At 43.3% G+C, this 23,035-nt stretch overlaps 1 protein-coding gene across 4 annotated transcripts in view; it reads right to left on the bottom strand.

Annotated features, from left to right (window-relative positions):
• PALM2AKAP2 (PALM2 and AKAP2 fusion) overlaps nucleotides 1–16,574 on the bottom strand; it is a 265,831-nt gene extending 249,257 nt beyond the window's left edge. For 2 of the 4 annotated variants that reach the window (XM_085042464.1, XM_085042463.1), the window contains exon 1: nucleotides 16,164–16,547. In XM_085042464.1, coding sequence (XP_084898590.1) covers nucleotides 16,164–16,208 — 45 coding nt within the window. In that variant the 5' untranslated portion in view covers nucleotides 16,209–16,547. Of the gene's footprint in view, nucleotides 1–16,163 lie in introns of all 4 variants that reach the window. The other 2 variants (XM_085042460.1, XM_085042461.1) reach the window with 2 other exon arrangements.
• Nucleotides 16,575–23,035: the final 6,461 nt, after the last annotated feature.

The following is a 23,035-nucleotide window of genomic DNA, read 5'->3' as shown; positions in this document are numbered from 1 at the left end:
CGCTCTCTTCCTGCCATGAGGATTGCTAGGAAACTACTGCCAACACTTTCACCTTTTTGGTTTTCCTCTCTGGATATTAACAGCCTCAAAACCCTCAAAATTTCCCACCACCTGTCCAAGATCACAGCTTGAAAGTCAGAGGCAAAAATGATCCATTCCACTGCTAAGATTTTTGCAAATACATGTCACAGTTATGTCATTTGTAATGACTTGGACAGAACAGCTCTGTACAGCTGAAAATATTTCTGCCTATGCTTCTCCTTCCTTCCCAACGTAATTCTTTACTCACAGACTCAATAATTGTTTTTCTTTCTAAGGGTTATTACTTGGCGTGGAGAAATACCTTTGCATATGTCTATGACCTAAAACAGAAAGGTAGAGAAATCAAGATATATCCATAGGTGCTGTTGCTACAAGGCGAAAATTCAGGTTTCCTAGGTCATGCTACACTGTGAGGGGATGGTCTTGCTTTGTTTCCCTAGAAATAAAGAAACACGGTATTCAAAGAATCATGGAATTATTTGGGTTGGAAGGGAGCTTACAGATGATCTAACTCCAACCCCTCTGCCAAGTGCAAGGGCACCTTTCACTGGCATCAGGCTGCTCAAAGCCCCATCCAATCTGACCTTGAACACTTCAGGAATAGTGCATCCACAGCTCCTCAGGGCAACCCGTGTGGGTGTGTTGCCACCCTCACAGTAAAAAATGTATTCCTTGTATCTAGTGTAAACCCATCCTCTTTCAGTTTAAAGCCATACCTCTTGTCCTGTCACTACCAGCCTTGGTAAAACTCCCTCCGCACCTCTCTTCCCCCTTTAGTTACTGGAAGGTGCTATAAAGTCTCTCTGGAGGCTTCTCTTCTCCAGGCTGAACACCCCCAATTCTCTCAACCTGCCCTCATGGGAGAGGCGCTACAGTCTCCCAATCCTCTTCATGGCCTCCCCTGTACTCAATCCAACAATTTCATGTCTTCCTTATGTTGGGGGCCCCAGGGCTGGACACAGTGATGGATCTCACCAGAGCAAAGCAGAGCAGAGCAGAGGGGCAGAATCCCCTCCCTCACCCTGCTGGCCACACTGCTTGGATGCAGCCCAGGACACGTTTGGCTTTCTGGTCTGTGACTGACAGATCACGCTCAGCCTCTGATCCGCCAGCACCTCCAAGTCCTTCTCCCAGAGGCTGTTCTCAATCCATTCTCTGCCTAGCCTGTACTTTTGTGTGGGACTACTCTAATACATGCACAGGTCACGGCCAGTGCTGTAATACATATTCTGTGTGTGGACTTATCATCTTCTTAACTCTCTCTCTTATTGCAAAGATACTGACAAACCCTGCCGCTGCGCCCACCACATTAGACTGGGCAAACAATTGCAATAATCATGGAGATGAACAAGAGGGAGAGCAGCCATGCCAGCAGGGCTGGATCTAGGTTTCTTCCTGGCACCAGGTGTCCCTGTACTGGCGTCACCAGGCAGATGTTCAACACAAATTCTAGTGCTCACACACCTCTGAAGGATCTCTGAAAGCATGTTACTGGTATGGCTGCTGGCATGCACGATGGCAGTAAGGAAGAAAACTGATGGGTTAATTGCTTACACATGCTGTAGTCACAGAACACACAAAACATGCCTGAGAAGCAGCACTGCAGCACATGCAGGGGGATTCACTCTATTGATACCAGCTAACCAAAATGCATAGAAGCTCTAAAGAAGACATTCTGCTGAAGGCCTTGTTGGCATGACCTATGGAGGTGGTGAAGATCTTGAAACACTAAGGGATCAGAGCATTCTGCAGAGAAGACAGATAGGACAAGACCCCTGTGCCCACAAAGGATCTTTCAGCACCCAAAAGAGAAGCAGAGCAGTGGACCGTGTGTTTTAGTGCAGGCTGGGAACCTTTGACTGCAGCAGTTGACATGGACGTGGGCAGTGCGGTTCGGTGTGGAGCCTGCCACTGGGTGAGTGAGAAGAGGGTTTAGCCTGCAGAACATCTCAGGTAAATGATTTCACCTTTTTGTGCTCATTTCTCACCTTCCCTGTTCTGTGCTGTGCTGGAGGCTGACACTGGGCGCATGTTCACTGCTTTGCTGTGAACAGGTGTAGACTTCAAATGGCACTGCTCTAATGCCAGTAATGAACAATAGAGATGTGTCTTCTCCTTTGCCAAAACAGACAAAAAACTACTCTGAAACTATTCAGGAGGTGTTTAGTGGGGTTCTCTTTGCCTCCTTCATAGCATCAAGTTTCATCAGCTACTGGAGACAGAAAAATAAAGCTCTGGGAAACACTTGTGCCTGGAAGTTCCATCTTCAAAGCACCCACTAGACTTGATGTAGATGGTTTTCCCATTGCTTCTGTGCCACAGTAAGTATCACAATCCACATTTTGTAAGGACAGATGGGGCCACAAGTTCAGGTGCCATGAAAAACCCCCTAACTCAGTGGAAAATCAAAATGATTAGGTGGTTTTGACGGGTTTTTTTGCATGACCAATGCAATGTTGCCTTCAATGGCATGCCTTGTATTCGCTACTACTGAGTAAATTTAATTCTTCTCCTTCCTTTTTTTTGTCTTTTAAAGGAGAAACTGAAACAAATAAATACCAATTTAAAAGTATGAAGACCAAGGATGCAATCAATGTTAAAAGGGTAAGTGAGGTGCAATTTTTCCCTATCACAAAATATGTGCTGTTGTTAAATTTGCCACTTGCGAAACTATCACAATGATTTGCTTTGGATTTCTAGCAGATGCAAAAGTCAAATGCACTAAAGTTTCAAAATGTCTTTCAGATCACCACAAAAGGTATTCTGGATATAGGAAGCATTACCCAACAACCTTTTGAAAAATGCAGGCTTTGAAAAAGTCTCAGCCTGAGTGTTAAGATTTACTGGATACTTTTGACAAATTTGCTCTTACTCATATGTCAGAGAAAAAGTTGGTATATCACTAGTTCATATCAGAACAACAGAATATTAAAAAAAAAAAGTAACAACTCAAGGTTTTGATGGTGGTTGGTTGGAAAAAGACGTCTGAATAAGGACACTAAGGAGAATAATAAACAACTGTATTGCCTCTTTTCTGAAACAAAAGTTTAGACTTCATGCTGAGTTTACTGAGTAAGGCTCTTTGGCATGTATTTTTGAGTCAGATGGGGAGCTAATGGATGCCATACACCACAATACAGTGCAGAGGCAGCTGTGCTCATCCTAACTGCTCTCTGCTTCTCTCAACTGCTGATCTTGGAGCAAGTTACCAGCTTGTTTCCATTACCTTTTATATCTGTTGTACATCTATTCCAATAATATGATTTGTTACAATGAGGACATGTTTTGGATACCTAGCAGACACAAAAGCCAGATGTGCATCTTTGTACAGATGTAGGTACTTCAGTGTATAACTTAGACATGCTTTAAATGATCCTAATTATTCTTTTAATATCTTTTGGCCAAGGAAAATATTCCCAACATTTTGTAGATGAGATACTCCAAGTTTTGAAAGATAATACAATTTGAAATCTGAATGCCATGTACACAGTGACTTTTTGGAAAGTGATGCTCCTCACAATAAAAAAAACCTCAGCTCTTGGACCAGCCAAAACCACTGCTGATATTTCTCAGATAGCCAAAATAGTGTTTTGTTTAGTTTGTTTGTTAAATGGAGAAGAACTGGTCTGAAAAGGAGTGAAGTTTTTAAGTCACACAACAATGTGATAGTTGTAACACTCTAATACTCAGAAGGTAATTTCTGCTGCAACACAGTGAGAAGCTATCACCAGCTTTGCCACCTTTGCATTCTTTCAAGTACCCAATATCTTCAGTTCTGGATTGCACCTGGAAACTTGTAGTGCTTTAGCAATATATCTACAAGTAAACCAATTGCTTATTGTTCATGGTTTAAGTGGGGCTGTAAGAAGATAAAAAATTCTGCTAGGAAAGGACAAACAGCTTGAAATGGAGTGTAATATTAACAGCACATCAGCAGTGAAGGCTCTCTCTGAACAGTTTGTTAAATATGTGAGCTATCTTAAAATACAGGAATAGAGAAAGATAAATCTGTAGGACTGTGTTATAATCTGAGAACCTTCTGCTTTACCTTAACTCATGCTGAAAGGATTTCTGCACATACAGTTCAAGACATAGCCACAAAGAAATATGCCTGAAGTTGAGCTTTCTAAAGGCCTTTGACAATTTATTTGCCTGACAGATTATGCACTATTTTCCAGCCCCCAAACAGCTCCTAAGGACCTGTTCCAAAGTTTCAGTGCAAAGTTTTGTGTTGTTTTGCAAAGCCAACTCAAAGCCAATTTGGGTTGGATAAGAAGAAAAACAATGAAATTCAATCACAGTATTGATGCTTTAATTCTGCTTGCACTAGTTGAAAGGAAAATTCTCATCCCCTTTGGTTTTAGGCTAGAACCTTAGGGAAATTTCAGCCTGCTGAGCCTTCACAATTTCACACCTTCCAGGATCTACAAAGAAACCACAAACATGGTTTCACTGAAACTGAAAAAATTTCTTATTTTTAAATTTTTTCTATCCGCCTTCCTGAACAGAGAAAATAGATAGTACTATCATTACTATCATTCTTCATTCCAAAACTCTCCACCCCCTGCTCCTGTTTGTTATAACTCTATCAAGAGAAAAAAACTTTTGTTGAAAAAGATTATACTGAAAAAGAAGCTCTTTGCAAAGCACAGTTAAAGCTTGGGAAGCTTATTCCAGCAAATGTATATCTGCACTCTTGGTAACATATAAGGGAAGAAGTCAAGAACTGTGGGTATTACAAGACTCAAGCAGTCAAAACTGACTTTCTTCTATGGGTGAACAAGAACACATGGGTTTAAACTCCAGCTTTTTTTTTTTTTTAACATAAAAGGTTGAACTTTCAATAGGTGAGTTTAGGCACTTTCTAACTGTGCCTCTGTACTGCTGATATGAACATATGACAAATGGTAAAGCATGCAACTCTCAAGTTTAGACAAATGGTGAATCTCACTTTCCCTATTCATCCTCATCCTCATACTTTATCCTGGGAAGTCTGATTTACATGTCTGATCTGGCAGAGATCTGGCATTTTGATAGAGTCAGAAACGGTTTGAATACCTATGGGGATAGTATGGACCTGTTCCTGCTCACCATTAAAACTCACAGCAAAATTCCTATAAACTTGATGGGAAGCCAGATAGGGCCCTACTGCAGAAGAGAATAGGGACTGGTGGTTCTCCTGCAGGAAGAAAGGCAATTTTATGTTCTCGAGCATAATCAGGTTACCCAACATATCTGAACCCCACTGCCTGACTATTCACACACTTAGCCTATTCAAAATGCAAAGTAAACCAAGCCAGGTTCAGATTTCTGCCACTGCACTTGGGTTTCTTGCTCCTCTGGGTCTGCAAGCATCCATACATCAGCTGCCAAATCCCAGGAAAGCATTGTGTTTGGCATTGCAAGGAAACTGACTGGCTTCAGCTGGCTGAAGACCAGGCTGCAGACCAGCTATCACTGGGTGACTGAGAAACATCTGAGAATAAGGAGAAATACTGGTGATCCACCCTGGAACAAATACAGACAGCTTTTCTACTGTTAAACAAGATCAGCCAAGCCTTGGTATTTTCTTTGTCAGGCCACACAATTCTGTCTTGCCTCAGTAGTCATTTTATTCCACTTCTGATCATTGCTGACTCTCTTGGACTCTTCTCCATTCTGCCCATGGATTTCTTGGAGACTAACATCCAGCAAATGGAATGGTGTTTGGGTCTGACCAAAACACCATTCCATTTGCCTAACAAACAGCTTTCCTGAATATACCAATCTTTTATGTGTGTGTGTGTATTGTGTGTGTATATACATATTTTTTTATATGCATACCATGCCCTTATATACATAAAAATGTGTATAAAGACACACACACTCATTCATTTATTTATATGTGTATATTCACAGCATTATCCACGATCACTCTTTCTTCAGAACTGCTATCCAGCAGTTGGTAAGTACTAGGTGCTAAGTTTTTAAGACACCAGGTGAAAAAGGCTAGTAATATGCCAATACCATTTTAAACTCTCTTTATCACTTCAGTCGCACATGGATGAGCTTAGTCAAACTAAGCTCATGTCCAATCCATACAGACAGTGATAGTATATAACCACATTACCACACTTCTACCAGTCATCCATGACTTGGCCACTGTCACATGGTTAATGTTATCCACTTCAATGTAAATTGAAATAATTTTGCCAGTGAGCATGTGTTTTCAAACTAACAGAGACCAAAGACTGTTTTATGTGTTTAAGCCAGGACAGTGGCTTGCCTGAAAATGTCACAGACCAAAATGTAGCACAAACTGTATCTGTAGGTACTTGGATCACCAAAATACCACTGGGTTTTTTTTTTCCTTAGAGCTACATTTCAGGGCTGCTTTCGTGGGCTGTGAGTTAGCAGGCAAGGAGGGATGGTACGGTGTAGTCCTGAGATACAGGGGGCAAATGCAGAGAGGAATTTATCCCTGCAGTGCTCTGAGATTTGTTGCACAGTGGTAAAAGTCAATTCCTACCAGCTTTCCCCAGTTCAGCAGGGTTTTCCTTCTGCTCCTTCTCAAAAGTGGAATAATCTTTAGAACACCCCTTGTATTCAGAATAATGAATTATTGTATTATATTAAAAGCCCAGAAAAAAAAAAATGTAAGGAGTTGCCCAAGTTGTAAGCTTTATTGATTCTGGAACAACTCCTCTGGAACATTGTGAATTACTGACAAATTCACATAGGAGGAGGTCTGTGACACATCAATCTCACCAAAATCTTGGATCAACATCATAAGCATTGTCTGTCACACATGATATGGGAAAGAATACTCATAAACCACTTCAATTCTATTCTTTTTTCCTCAAGAAACCAGGAAGTTGGCTATCTGATAATCTAAAGATAAAGCATGAAATGTCTGAACAGGTCTCTATTTCACAGATGAGTTTCTGACAGTCTATGTAGCCTATATACTGTAGTCTATATCTTATTCTAGTCTAAATCTTATATATTTTGAAACATCAGCAAAAACAACTGTAAATTTAGCACAAAGAACTGATACTTCTCTGCATTTTACTGATTCAGGGACACAGTTTTTAAAAGTGTTACATTTAGACTATTCTTTATTTTTTTTTTTAACCAGAGGGTTTTTTTCCCTGTCTGGTTAGAAGTTATTTCCTTAACCAGAACAATTTGCCAAGATTTTGGTGATGCTGAGATGAGGTTATGTACATTCCTAATACAGCAGGTATCTGTACCACAAGGAGGAGTCTTAAAGATGCAGTTTTCCATGCTGAATCAGACTTCTGCTGCAGCCTATTTCTCTTAACATGCAGCAAGTGCTTGCATATGCTTATATTTACTAAGAACAAATATATGACTGAACCTTACTTTTTATGTCAATGTAGTTAAGGATTCAAAAGAGATAAGGGATTAGCTCTCAAATCCTGTATGTGAGAGAGAGTGCCAGAACTGGCCAACACATTCAAGATAGCAATTTTGTACCAACGCCAGCGTATGAGACAATCCAGTCCCCTGTGCTGCAGTTATCGTAAATTTAGTGACACCTTGGATGCCAAAGGCCTGCTTTATGCTCCAAACGGAAAACAGTTGGATGACTAGGGATCCTTAAAAAACCCATGGTTGTCAGCGGGACCTTTTCCAAAGACCTGGCACGCGGCGAAGAGCGGAGGTGTTCCGCCGGAGACTGACAAGGAGGGGGTGTGTACGTGCTGGTACACCCTCTCCCAGCGGGAAAGGGGAAAGGGCAGTGGTTCCTGTGGCACGGAGCTGGTTAATGGCCAGGCTCTCGCAGCCGCTCCGAGCCATCCCAGCGCTGCGCTCGCTCCTGCCGCTGCTGCGCCCTAACGAGACTGCAGCTGTGCGACTGCAGCCAGCGCCACGGGCTGCTCCGCGCTCCCTCCCACAGCCATAAATTACACGGCAGCCCGGCTCCTCATGTCTGTCTGCAGTATTCAGCCTCTTAATACGGTCTCCTCAGCCATTACTTGCCTAGGTTGCTTCCCTCTACTGCGGTGCTGCTTGCAACTCTGCATGGCAAAGGAACATGGCTGAAACAGAGGAGCTGACAATGACATGTCCCCAAAAAGCTGGAAAGCACCTTTTATTTAGTCCTCTGATGGTAAAAGGAGGGCTTTCTTTCAAGGTATGTGCTTTTTTTGAAATAGCTGAACACACTTCTGCTGTCCCAAATCTCCAGCTGATTCGCTGCTATTATTAGGAACTGCAAAGGGGCTGAGCCCCACCCTGCTGACTGTTGTCTGTGGATCCTGACAAATTATGCTGGCAGCTCAAATTAAAACAGTCTGAACACTGCCTAAATCAACAACCTGAGCTCTGTGCTGTCTGGAAAGGGCAGCAAGTCATATATGAGGGCAGGTCTGTCTCCTTCCAAAAAGAGCTCTCCAAACTGCATTGGTTTGCCGGCGTCTTTTTGTGCACAGAGAGCATTTGTTTTTACTGGCGAAGAGGAAGAAAGCTTTACACGCCTCCAGCATCTAACCTCACTGGTAGTCAGCTAAGTAACAAAAAGCATCTGTGTGTCAAGAACTACACAGGTCTCGTGTGCAATTGCCAAAAGGCCATACCCATTTCACTGCCACCGGACTTGTTGGGTGGTGTTAACCCTTGCAACCACATGGTTTTCCCTGATCAGAATTTGCAATAGAAAATGCTTTCCTACTCAGGGAAATTAGGGCCATAGTCAGGTGTAGCATCCCTTTAGTTTCAAGTCCTGCCCCTGAAAGGTATCCTCAGTCCAACCAGTGCCTCAGCACACACAGTGCTCAGCACATGCTCGTGTGCCATTTGAGAGAGGTCAAGATAAAAATTAATAATTTACTAGAGGTGCATAGTCCAGTGCTTTCCCAAATACACTTGGCAGATGAACCATCTCACTGGTGACTGTGCTTTGCAAGAAGGATACACTTCATTCTGTGCAAGAATAAACCAGTATTTATAAAGCAGGTAAGGAGTTAGATACAAGGAGTGATACCTGGAAGAGCAGGAGTGCTCAAGAAAGGGCTGAGAATCAAAAGATACAAGCCCTTCCAGGCCTATCCCACCTTCAGCCTAGCTACCCAGCTGTCCATTACTTCAAGCATGGCATGCAAATCCCACAGTCTGATGTCACACGAACAGCTATCCCACTAATACCACAGCATGGAAAATCTGTCCTTGACAGTTACACTTCAGGCTAGAGTTGTTCAGTAATTTCCAAAAATGTAGACCTTTTGACACATTTTTATTTTAACAGAGACTTAACAAAAAAAGAAAACCAAAAGACCCCACAAAACCTTTTCATCCATTTTCAACTTCTTTTTCAAAATATACTTTAAAAGGCACAAAACAAAATCCATTATCTCAGCCTTCTTGTCTGTGCACAAGAGATGTTGGTGATGTGTTAAGGGCTAGGAATGTGCTGTGGAAACAATTCTAAATTTAAACAGTTGAGTTTGGGTAAGTCTGGAAACTGTCTAGAAATTTCTCAAGAGCAAGTTGGTTTCTGGTTTCTCTAGTTTTTTACCTAGTTTTCACTGATACTTTGGCAGAAATATTTTTTCTCTGTATTTCTGCTTCTCTTGCTGTCATCTAAACATTCCTAAAACAAAAATACAGAGAAAACTTGAGAAGGTAATTTTAGTTTTCAGACATTTTCAGCATTTTTGTTAGAGTTTTGTCTTAGAATGGGCAAAGACTGTAACATTTCTTACATTGTGCATGAAGTCCCTGTGTTTTATATGCTCCAGAAGTAAAGGCAGGATAAAACTGCATGCATTTCTCTGTGTAAGGTGTGCCATGAAGCTGACTCATGGTATTGCTGCAGTCCAGGGCAGGGCTGCAGATCTGAGTGCAGAGAAACCTCCCTTCATGCCTTACAGCAATGCAAGTGTTACAATTTCTCTCCTGTGGCTGATTTGCACTGTCTCACAGGAATCTTGCAGGTTCATGTCACACTCACAATACAGATCTAATTTAGATTTAGTTTGTGCTAACCCCTAGTGTATTCCTGATGAATCCATCCCTGGGAATATTTGCAGCAGTATGCAGACTCTCCTAACACTGCCAGGTCTTCCTCACCAGAGTACTCTGACATTATGACAATGTCCCACTAGCCCTCAAGTCTTTCAAATCAGAATGTAAAAGGACAGCAACAGGAGGAATTTTTTTTCTGTTTCAGGTAATTTTATGGATGTTGAGACCATGAGGAATGAGATGGCAGAGGAATGGGTGTGATTAATCAGGGCCATAAATACTGCAAATAAGATAATGAGGGGAAAAACAAGAATAGAAAAATTGGATTAAGCTTTGTAGCAACATTCAAATGAGTCTGAATTCAAATGAGTATTGCAAAGGGGCGTCAAAACTTCCAGATTTGGTTACTCCAGGAATGTGTTTAGGTACACAGGACAGATGCACTTCATGAGGACATCTAACCCATGCTTCACAGTGCCTAAAGCCAAACCAGTAGCATGGCAAACAGATATAAAACTTCACTGCCAGCCTCTAGCAGTTTGCAACTCAAAAATTGCTTGTAATGAGGAAGTTCTTTATGGATTCCACTTCCATGAGTATGCTTGGTTTGTCCTCAAGCCCAAGTGCACTCTTCAGCATCCACCACATCCTGGAGAATTGGGCTCTACAGCTTAACAACTCATTATAGGAGAACATTTTTTTGGGTTTGTTGTGTCCACAACTTTTACCTTCCTTAGATACCCACTGATCCTTGTGCCAAAACATGTGAGTAGTATTTACTTATCCTCTCTCTCCACAACACTCATGCCTTCTGCAGATTCTTCTCACTCACCTATTTTCCAAGCAGAAAAGTCACAGCTGGTTTATTCTTTCCACATCTTGTTGCATTTTTAATTTTTCCCTTTAGGCTTTAGGTCTGAAGACAACTGAATTCAGACAGATTTGATGTAATGCTTAAGGACAAAAGCATTACTTTGTAAATGAAGGCATTGGAAACTAATGTACTAAGCTATCACAACAATAGTAAACTGTTGACTAAACTAATTTGCCACATCTTTCTAGACGATTCTTAACACCAGTTGCTAATCTTCATGATGATGATCTCTGGAAAGACTCACAAAAATTGTGGAGCAGTGTTAGAGTAAAATGACCCTGGGTATGATGAACTAGTCATGGGTTTTCATTTTCGCTATTGGGCAGGGCAGTGACAAGAGGCAGAAGGGATACTGGTCTTTCTGTTAATAAATTTTCTGAAGTCTGTGGACACCACATGATGCTCACTGCAGTTGTTGAGTGTCCCACCCAGAAATACAGAATGCTTAGCCTACCAGCAACTGTGATAATGAAACTATACTGGTACTGTTTTTCCAAAAGATTTTATTACTATTCTAATTGCATTAGCATTCTCAAACACCTGTTGAGAAATTAGTGCAGTGCTGTATGTAAACATGAATGCACCTACCTCCTGTTTGGGAGGACTCTAAAATCTCACCTGGTATAGGTTTAACTGGTATGAAACAAATCTCCTGTGCAGAACAAGGATCCCTCTCCTTGCCCTTGCTGAATTACCTCCCACACTAGCTCTTGTTCCTTGTGAAAGGCAGTGCTGCTCAGACTACAGAGCCCTCTTCTCTGGTGCTAGTCCCACACTGCCTTAAACCTGGATGCACAAGCCCATACCAGGCTCTCATTATGCCAGCTATACAGAGGTGTGAAGTGCCTCTTTAAATGGAAGATCCTGTTTACCAAATAATCCAGCTTTCTCTCTTTATGTAGTATATTCAACTATTCCACCACTTTTTATGTTACCTGCACACCAGCAATTCTTATTTAAATAAAAATACAAAGAGAGAATGCCCTCAAACCTTGAAAAGCTGCTTTCTGTAAGTTCTCCGCTGCCTTTGATCTCAAGGAACAGCACTCTCCCTGACAAATAGCAACTTTTTGAGACCTGTCAGAAAGCCAGTCCTTAATCCATCTGAGGCAGACCACACTGATACAGGAGGGGGTTATTTTTAAACAGCACTGTCCTGCCCTGGTAAGTCAACCCCCTGATGGCATCTAAGAAATGTTAGATTCAGCTTAACAAATTCATCATCTCACAGAAAAAGCAAGAATGGTCTTGCTTGACAGGAGGTATCTTTGGTGTGAATTGAAAGTCTAATTGAATGTCAGTGGTACTGTAATTAAGTTACTGGTTCTCTGAGCTGGGCACTTGTATGTAAGGGACCATCACTGCTGTTGTTTTGATCTGCTAAGGAATCAGTATAGTAGCTCCCCACTTGAATCTGTAGGCTGGCCTGTGCTGGTTGTTGCTTTAGTTGACAATTTCATCTCAGTGCTGTCCCTCAGTGATTGCATTTCATTCACCTAATGTGTGGACAACACATGTTCACTGCATCATATGTGCATTTGTATCCCAGATCCATCAGTCAATACTCAACACCCCACTTCCCAGCTTTGTGATTGCTATATAACGGATAGAAAATACTTACGTTTGTAAATGTTTGTCTATGTTTAAATCACAATCTTGTGGGGTTCTCTGCAGTCACAGAGAAGAGGTCATATAACAAATTTTGGGGCCACACAAGTTATTTATCCAAAACAAGATAAATTACATCAGCTCACCTGTCACCAGGCCACTGAGTCTGGGACTATTTACATTCCCAACTTCTGAGTAACTTGAAGCCAGTATATTTTTTAAAGCCACAAAAATGCTTCCTTTTCCACCCAAAATTTTACCTACTAATCTCCTTCAGGAAACAAGCAGACACAAACACTTAAGTCAACTATACAGGAACAACCTCACAGGAAGATGGCTTCAGACCTCCTCTTTTAACCTCCTGTGCACCTCCTGAAGAGCATTAGGAGTGGGCACCACTCAGCTCCATTGCAGGTAGAGCAGCAGATGGATGCTGTGGTGATTCAGGCTCAGGCTCAAGCAGATGTGAAGACCAGTGTGTGATGGCAAAAAAATTTACCAGTATCTGTCTGTAACACAAATGGCATCCAAGTTGGAAGATGTGATGTGACTCTGCTCAAGTTAGGATTAGAAAACAAATCACTCCTAGTCACCACAGAACCTCTCCAGGATACAGCATTTATGTTTTCCTCCCAGGAAGAGAGAACTGGGTCCCACTCTTTAGAAGTTGTCTCACATCTTCCTACTTCTTAAACCAGAATGCACACTGCTCTGAGTCTTGCTGTAGTCAGTGTGTGAATTTTAGGGACTTCAGAATGATCTGAAAATCACAGCTTAAGTATGTCAATGACATTAAAACATACACATTTGAAGATACTCTGGTTTTAAAATCACAAATTCTATTTTTAAAGACTTATTTAGATATTTCCTGCCTTGGTAAACCATGGCATCCAAGTACAGTTCAGTCTTGCATGCATCCCTAACAGCTCTCTAAGACAAGGGCAAACTCAATTATTCAGTTTACAGATAGAATATGAATGCACAGAGAGGCTAAGTACGTGCTGTAGACAAAACAAGTGGCTAACTCACATTCATTGAGGTTTAGATTAATGTCCTAACAGTAGACTCCTTCTTTTCCTCTTCCCATGACACTCACCTCTGTGCCTAGAAGGATATATTAAAACTATGATAACTCAAGGTAACAAAGTACAAAATCAAATGCTTCCAAAACCATCAGCCTTCTGGTGTTCAAGTTCACATTTCTATTTTTGGAATTGTTTTCTTTAAATATTCAGTGATGCACATTTAAAATTTACTCTGCACATTTCCCAGAAAACTCATTTACCCTGGTGTCTATAGAAGCAAACATGCAGGGAACAGTGTGTAGAGAACCCCGTGGTAAGTGGATTTCTTTCTGTAAGTCTAGCATTCAACCAATGTGACAGCAGAATGCTGGAGTAAGCTTCTGCTCATCTAAGAAGGAGACTGCAGTGTGTTCAAACAGATGAAACACCAAGCTGAACTGAAATGCCATCTCTTTCTTCTTCTGAGAAAGGCCTTAAAACAGTTGAGGACTGACTTTATTTTAGCCATCCGGTGGCAGGAGGGAAATGCCTAACTCGTGTCATGCCACTCATTCTGATGGAGCAAAGCTTACACTAGAAAATAACTTCTCTGCATTCTGACAAACATTTGCAGCAGCCCAAGCATAGGAGAAAAGTCACCTAACAAGCTTATATGGAAAACCTGTTGCTCTGCACAGTGGTAACCAAACAAGCTGGTTCATGGACCCACATTAATGCCTAAAATAAGCCTGAATATTTTTGATGCCGAAGTAAAATTCTTTTATCTAATTAACTGCTTTCATTATTTACTATGTTTTATTACCAGAAATAGAAACCAAAAAGGAAATATGTATAGAAAGTGAAGATCCAGACTCTCAATACCTTCTATTATGCCAGCATAAACCTACTGTAAAAGCTGCAACACACCAGGTGGTAATATTAAATCCATAATGGTCTGCTTGGTGTAAAATGCAGAGCACTAAGAACCAGAGTACTTGATCTACTTTGATGAAAGATTTTGGGACACCATGTGGAAATGAGTGCTGTCTGGTGTTCTGTTATATAGCAGTCAAAAGAAACAACAATAATGTAGGGTTTTTTTTCTTTTTTTTTTCTTTTTTTTTTTTAAATTTGAAAACAGAAGTGTTTCAGAGCTATGCACTGCAGCAAAGCATGGAGCACCTCTGCAGTACAGTTCTGCCATGAAGGAGTCCCAAATCACAGGCAGCGGTGAGGTTTGCCTCCGGGGTAACATTCCTGGTGTTTCCACTTGAGATATGGCAATGCCTATGCTGAAAGAAAACTGAGAACCAGCATAAAAATATGCATCTGCTTTCCACTGCCTAAAAATTAAAGGGTTATAGCTTCCCCACTCATATCAAATGATAGGATTTGCTCTTTAGAGTTAATATTTAGAGAGGAAAAAACCCTAATTTATTTTTTTTTAAATCTGGTCATGTTAAATCTCCATGGACCTATCAGCAGAATAGTGGAATTCAGGAAAATATCTTGGAACAGCATCAGCAGAAGCAGCAGCAGCCACTACAAAAGAAATCCATACAAAATCCATACATTTTGTTACACTACAAAAGAAATCCATAACCTGTGCCAGCTACAGAAAAATGTAGCATCTGTTGATCACTGGGGGAGCTGGGGAAGAGAACTTAAAATCCATGTGGGCTCTGCTGTCTTCTGTTTCCCTTCAGACCTCCAGGTGTGTGGATCCCGGCACAGACCGTGCCATCCGCCTGGGACTGGCACAGCTGCATCCACATCTCAGCCGTGGGGAAGAAGAAGAGCTGGGTGTCACTTGAACAAGGGCAGGCTGTATGGGGCTGTCCGACTGGCAGTGCCCATGGAAACACAGGCCTTTTGACACGGTGCCTGTAACATGCTAGAAGATGAGCTGGCAGTTTCTGTATGCCAGGATGACAGTGGATCCTAAACACTCAGGCCCCTTCCTCACCAGGTGTCACTACCCACATTTCTCTGAGGTCTGCACCAGCTGGGCTCATAGCTCAACCCAGATTACTATTCTAGATGTGGAAAAAAAAGTTATAACTAAAATGGGGAGGAATCCTGCCTAGATTTTACCCCTGGCATGATGTAGCTCAGCAGGGAATCTGTCAGAAAGCATGTGCTGAGCTATGGAACTGAGGTGACAGTTTAACTAGTAGATCAAACAATTACACAATTTTGATAATGCAGTGTCTGTGTTCGATTCTCTTAAAATTAGCAATATCACAATTATTTTCTGCACTAAAAGCCATCCTGCAGCAGATCATTTTGCTTGGCTTTTTCATCAGCTAAGCAAAACCTCTGACTGTGAAAAAATATATTTTCAGCAGAGTACTGATTTTTCTCCTTCAATCTCCCCTCCTCCCTATTTATTCCTTCTTTTCTTCTCTATCATCAGTCTTTAAAGCATGCCACTGTGCATTCACATTTTTCTTTCTGCACGTGTCAGATCAAGCTCTTCCTCAGAGCCCTCTTTCTCCGCCAAATCCCGCAAAGCAGATTTTAACCACTCATTTCCCGAACAGGGAACACAACTTCGCAAAAGCCAGGTTCTCCGGGAGCTTCCCAGCCACTGTGCTGGAGTCCCCCCTTCCCTCTAACAACCCACGGCTATGGACAAAAGAGCAAGTAAAAGGAAACTGACTTACTGCTATGGCTTGGAGCCTTTCCTTGTGCAACTCTGCTTCCGCCATCCTGGAGAGAAGGACACGGGAGGAGAGAGAGGGAGACCGGTGGGTGGGAGGGAGAGACAAGAAGGCAAACAAAACCCAAACGGAGCGCACACTGCAGTCACCGGGGGCAAACTGGAGTAATTGCAAAGAAAGGCGAGCTCCTGTGTAGCAGTCAGCCACTTTCAGAGGCACTGCAGGCTGGCTCACGGTACGATCATTTTAGTCACTGGACCAGTGCCTGCCTGGCTGCCTGTCTCCCAGCTGTATTGCTAACTGCATTTCAGTGCTGCTTCTGTGTGCTGGTGCTGTCACACAAACCATGTAGGCACTCTCCAAGCAGCTGAGCAGAGGGATAGCTCGCATGGCTATAATTTTTTGCGTTGACGTCTCAGCTCATTTGCTCCTCCTATGGGGTGCTGGGTCACGACAGGAGCTCGACATCAGCAGCGTGCACAGTAATCCAAACCTGCCTGACTGCAGCAGAGGAGGCAGACAGCTGTGCCACAGCATGTCCTTAGCGAGCAGCACAGCGCGCAGGGAAGGACGGTGGCACATGGTGCAGGGAGCGGGAGCTGCGGCAGACACAGGCAGGCGGTGGCTGCAGCCACGGCTGAGGCAGGTTTGGATGAGGGAAAGGACAGGGCTGCCAGGAGCCAGGGCTGCCAGGAGGGAGAGAGAGGACTCCAGGAGAAGCGCACAGACACTTGTGAGTGCAGTGGTAACGCGGCATGCTGCAAAAGGCTGCTGCTGCAGGGCAGCCTTTAACAGAAGAGACGAAGAGCGTCTGCATGGGCAGGGAGAGAGAAGGTGTCCGCACAGCTACTAATGTCCATACAGGTATTGACATGAGACATTCAAAAGTGACAAAGCTGCGTGTACAAACGGCCTGACCGAAGAACCCAGTGTTACAAACAGAGGAGAAGGAGGCAGGTGGAATTGAGGGGACACCTGAGCCAGCATCGCAAGGGTACCCTTGATTTCAAACCTGGCTTCACTTTTGCCTGCAAACGCTTCACATTTTTATTTTTACTTTATGAATGTCTGTCTGCTTCCTTTTCTCACGGACAGCAGTGAAGCCCCCCAGTCTCTCCCAGTCCTGTGCCATGGGGTGCTGCTGCCCGTGTGAGCACAGGGCTGCCCCAGCACAGGGGTGTCTCCCAGCCACGGCAGCCACCACGCTAGAGGGAGAACAGGGTGGGGGCTGACCATGACATCGTGGGGCTCTCCTGCCGCAAGGAGCAGAAGTGCATTTTGCAGCACATAATTTTGATGTAATAACCTCTTGCTGGTAAGACACGGACACTCCATTATCTTGAAGGAAAGCAGTCTGGAAGTCACCTTGTTTCCACTGTGCCTGCCCTTCAAAGGCCACCCAGATTGGCATTTTAATTTTCCACATCTCAGTCTCCTCTCTCAGACATCCTCCACCTCCATCCCATTGCCAGTTTCAGGATGTGTTACTTGCTGCAGGCTGTTTTTCAAGGCAGCTGCTTTGTCAAGTGTTTTCACCTCCTGGTCCTGTTTTCCTTACTGGTGCATTGCCTTCTTGTCTCGTGACAACATGTCAAAGTGACTTCTTGCTTAGCTTTGCCTCCATTAAAGAGGTCCTTTGTTGTATAAAAAGCTCACAGAACATTATATTATTCCAGTAGTCACTGTGGCCAAAAGGCAAAGTTTTATTGCCATATTCCAAGGGAGGCAGTATGTGTAAGTGGGCATTGGGGTGCTCACACCTAAGGGAAATGCAACAATTGCAGCTAGATAACTGGGATACTGTTTCAGTCTTCTAGCTTTAAGTAATTTATTGAGTAGCAGCTGCCCTGTAGCTTGTCTGGTCCCTTTCAGCTTGTTTTTCTTCAAAACCTCTCTTTTTTGTTTTCCATTATTATTTTCCATTAGCACGTCCATGCATTGCTACTTGTATTACTACAGCTGGTTTTGAAATATCCCATCACACAGGATCCAGACATCTCTACTCCCACATGTGCTCTGAGAACATACATGGGCAACTGCTACTAAGGCTTGATAGCTATGCAATTAAATCCCTTCAATACCCTTCTCATGTTTTGCTGTTAAGCCTAGCCCAGGGGAAGAATTCTGCTACAAGCTATATCCAGCAAAGACAAGGGTTGTGCCCCAGCACTTACTGGAGCTGGAATGGGCAGCCTATTCATTCCACAACCCGTAGTCACATTACATGTCGCCAAAGTAGTGTGCAATATGCATCACTTTAGGCCATCCACTCTTTCATTCCACATGACATCCACTCAGGAAGGCATTTAAGAATATATTTAAGTGCATTCAAGGCAGTCGTATATAAAAATGGGTGTATCTCAGTCATGATACAGAGCTAGACACTGTATTCCCCCCTTGTTTTTCCTCTTTCCAATTTAACTGCAATGCTTGTTGCCAGCAAGGGATAATAAGCAGGGTGCATCCTAGTGAGTGCTGCAGCATTCCTGGTTCCAATGAAACATGCTGCAGGGCTGTGCACCACTCCAGTTTAGTTTGCCAGGTAAACATGGATCAGCTCTGTTGACTCCTTGTGACTGTACAGGAAAGACCGAGGTTGCAGCTGCAGCAGAGCAATTTCTTGCTCTTGACTCTCAGTGAGGAAAGGCTGAAAGCCATGCAATAGTAATGGCCACTAGCTTCTCTACATATAGTTCATATAATTCTCTAATATTACTTGAAGCCTGTGATGCAGTGAGGTTGAAATTCTTTACCCAGGCAGTTCACAGAGCACACCCAGGTGAAATTACCTCTATGAAGTGACTTACTACACCATGACGGAGTGTGCAAGGGACAGCCCCTATGGACCTTTAGTTAGTGAATGCAACTTTAACTTAAACAAAACCAAAAAACTGCCCAGTCCATTTAAAAACATTTTTTTCATCCATGTTGGTTAAGATTCTTGTTTCCAGAGTGTTTTGTTATGTTGGTAAGGGCTTTCAATTTAAAAATTATTAAATTTTGTTAAATCCTAAAGCTTTTTTTTTTTCTTCTTACATTTAGGGCAGGAGACAAGGGTGATCTTTCCAAATTTTGAAGAATTGACACTAGAAAAACAAGAGCACGTAGAGAGGAGCATGAAGATTCTAGAAGAGTAGGCAAGAGTAGTTTTAATATACTTTGTTCAGTAGTCAAAAATTAAAAGAAAAATGTCCCTTTTATTTCTTCAAATGTCAGTTCAAAAGCTACTGTTTTCACAATAATTAGCTAAATACTAATAATGTGTGAATTGCATTCCATTTCCATAGAAAACAGATTTTAATTTTAATTTCTTTGGAAAAAAATGTAGGAAAAAATCTGTAGCCCCTGTTGAGTGGTAGAGAAGAACCTGAAAGAACTCTGAGCTATGTGTAGACTGAACTTTAAATGAGACAACTTAGTTGTATGGTGGAAATCAGGTTCTTGTCCTTGCCATGCAGCTGAACTAGATTGGGAAAGTTTCTAGTTTAAATCACCTCTGTTTCTGGTCAAGCCAACCAGGTTGTTTTTTTGCCATTGTGCCACATACTATAGGAACCCTTCTGCATGATGCCAGGAATTTTGTCCTTAGGAAGGAATTTTATCCTTCCCGTCCTTCTGGCTGTTGGTAGGACTGGTTTAGTGTAACAAACCAGAGTTTGTCTTGAAGACTGCATAGGGAAGGGACATGCATACACACGAGGGTCAGGATTAGCACCTCAGCCATTGCAAATGCATTGATGTATTTCTGAGGTGACAAGTTACTGGTTGGATGCTGGCACTGGCTGTCAAGAAAACACAGAGCAAGGAGGGGAAACATGCTTCATATTTGCATTTCAGATTGTTTAAGGGGAGATACTTCTGGCTCTTAAAATTACCACATGCCAACATGTTGCATTGTGCTGCACTAACACTGCTCTGGCATCCTCAGTATTGTCAAGCATCCATGCCTACAGCATGTTTGAACCATATTATTTTCATCTAAGTTGAAATTCTGAGGTTTGATTAATCTTTCTTTACCTTCCTTAGCAGAGTCTGGCTATATTAAAATAGTTCAGGAATAAAAAGTTCATCTAAACTTTGAGATTCACGAGCTCATCACCCATGCTCATTTTTTTGACTTCCTCAAACACTGTGCCTCACACCACATAACCTTCAAAATATTTTGGCAGAAACTTCCAGGAGAGACTATTCCATCTGCAGTTTTAATTGCAGCTCTCTGCCTCACCACTCAAAAGCGGCTTCTGTCCTTCTCTCTCCTGTACCCTGGCTGCTCGCTGGGGTGTGGAGCAGCTACAACACCAGGGGTTGTGCTTGGGCCTCTTGGAACTCACAGTTGTGAGCTGCACCTCAGCGACCCTCATCCCAGTGACACATCACTCCAGAACAGTGGTCTTCATCCTGTCTGGACACATTTACCCAGTAAGTGGTGGCTGTATGATGGTGGCTGTTTGAACTGTTGTTCAAGCGCTGCACACCCCCTCAGTGGGGCTGCTGGTGGGAGGTGCCCAATATGTTGTCACTCATGACTTGTAAGTGAAACGTTGAGAAGTTGAGCAAAGTTGTGAAAGTGACAAGCTGAGTACCCAAATATGTACCCTCACCCTTCTGCTGTGGAGTAGCAGGTCCCACCACCACTACTCTTTCTTCTTTCCCCATTCCCCCTTGCATGGGTTTACACAGGCACAGCCCCCAGGCAGTGTGGGCTGGTGGGAAAACCAGTCTGTGCAAGAGGACAAGCAATCTCCCCTCCATCTCTCACAGCATTTCACACCAAGAAAATGCAGATGGTGAAACTGTGAGTAATATGTCCGAAGCTGAACAGGAGGACAGTGGCAGAGTTCAACCTATACCTCTGAGTCCAGTTTTCTGAGCACACAAGATCATTCTTTCTTCATAGAAAAGAATTTTTTTAATCAAACTTGGAGTAACTGAAGTTATTTCTTCCTCCCTTTTATTTTTTTTTCTGTTTGCCACTTGCTATGAAGACATGGAATTGAACCACACACAGCAGGAGATGGCATTGTTTAAGAAATTAAAAGCTAGAGCACAGGGCTTTGTTTTAAACCTTCCCAAGACAGCAGGATTATGAATAGGTAAGCCATAATTTATTAATAAATGCAGACTGTGAGATTTTTCCATGTTTGCTTGGTTTATTCCGCAGCCATGGGAAGGTTGCATTGAGAAGTCCTCTGACAGAGGGTCTCCATGTGGTCATGACGACCTCTCAACAGACCACCACATACCGAGAGTGGCAGGGGTCCTCAGGAGACTCCACAGACAAGAAATCTCCTGGCCAAATGATGTCTGTTGTCTACAAACAGTTGCTTGTAGGTGATTTGGTTGAATTTAGGGATAAAAAGCAACTGTTTTCCTGAGACCCTTTGTTCTGCCAGCCCCACTACCACGTTAAAACAGCATCATACTAGCCTGAGCTTTATTCAACACCTTGCAGTAACTTGGCAGCTACAAATGTCCTTGGCAGTAACTAATGAAGTGAGCTACAGAGCACCCATTCCAAGGCTTCCAGATGAGTAACCCTGAAGACTCTGTTTGCTTTGATTTTCCTTGAAGTAGGGAAGAAGAAGGAAGAAATTATGTATGCACTTTTCTTTTCTTCCTTTTTTCCTCACCAGGTATCTGGGTTATTTGAAGATTCCCGTGGAGGAATCAGCCTGTCTCCTCTTGGGATTTCAGTGCTGGCTGCTAGCACTGCAGCTTGCTTATCCAGCTGCAGTATCTGGGAAACTACAGGCCTGTCAGCCTGACCTTGGTGCCTGGCAAGGTCATGAAGCAGATCATCTTGAGTGCCATCTCATGGCACCTGCAAGACAGCTGGGGGATGAGATCCAGCCAGCAAGGATTGAGGAGGGACAGGGCCTGCCTGACCAACTTGATCTCCTTTTGTGAGCAGGTGACCCCCCTGGTGGATGCAGGGAAGGCTGTGGATGTGTCTGCCTGGACTTCAGCAATGCCTTTGACACCTTCTTCCACAGCATTCTGCTGGAAATGCCTGCAGCCCCTGGCTGGGAGAGGTGCACTCTGTGCTGGGTTAAGAACTGGCTGGACAGCCAGGCCCAGAGAGTGGTGGGGAATGGTGCTGTATCCAGGTGGTGGCTGCTCCCCAGTGGTGTTCCCCAGGGATCAGGTTTGGGCCCAGTCCTGTTTAACATCTTTAGTGATGATCTGGCTGAGGGGATTGAGTCCCCATCAGCAAATCTGCAGATGACACCAAGCTGGGTGGGAGCATCAATATACTGGAGAGTAGGCGAGCTCTGCAGAGGGAGCTGGGCAGGCTGGGTAGATGGGCCATGTCCAACGAGATGAGAATAAACAAGACCAAGTGCCAGGTCCTGCACTTTGGCCACAACAACCTCCTGCAGCACTACAGACTGGGGACAGAGTGTCTGGACAGTGGTCAGGCAGAGAGCGACCTGGGGGTACTGATTGGCAGCAGCTGAACAGGAGCCAGCAGAATTCTCACATGGCCAGGAAGGCCAATGGCATCCTGGTCTGGATCAGCAATAGTGTGGCCAGCAGGATCAGGGCAGTGATTTTTCCCCTGTGCTTGGCACTGGTGAGGCCACACCTTGGGTTGTGTGTCCAGTTCTGGGCTCCCAGGTTCAGGAAGGATGTTGAGATGCTGGAGTGTGTCCAGAGAGGAGCAGCAAGGCTGGTGAAGGGTCTGGAGCACAAGTCCATGAGAGCAGCTGAGGGAGCTGGGGGTGTTTAGCCTGAAGAAAAGGAGGCTCAGGGGAGACTTTATCACTCTCTACAATTCCCTGAAAGGAGGGTGCAGCCAGGTAGGGTTGGTCTTTTCTCCACAACAACCAGTGACAAGATGAGAGGAGCTGCACCAGGGAAGGTTTACGTTAGAC

The sequence above is a fragment of the Lichenostomus cassidix genome, chromosome Z (assembly GCF_008360975.1).
Source record: "Lichenostomus cassidix isolate B80296 chromosome Z, HeHo_3.0, whole genome shotgun sequence".
Taxonomy (NCBI): Eukaryota; Metazoa; Chordata; class Aves; order Passeriformes; family Meliphagidae; genus Lichenostomus; species Lichenostomus cassidix.
The sequence above is the reverse complement of the archived record's forward strand: the minus strand, read 5'-3'. Positions and strand labels throughout refer to the sequence as shown.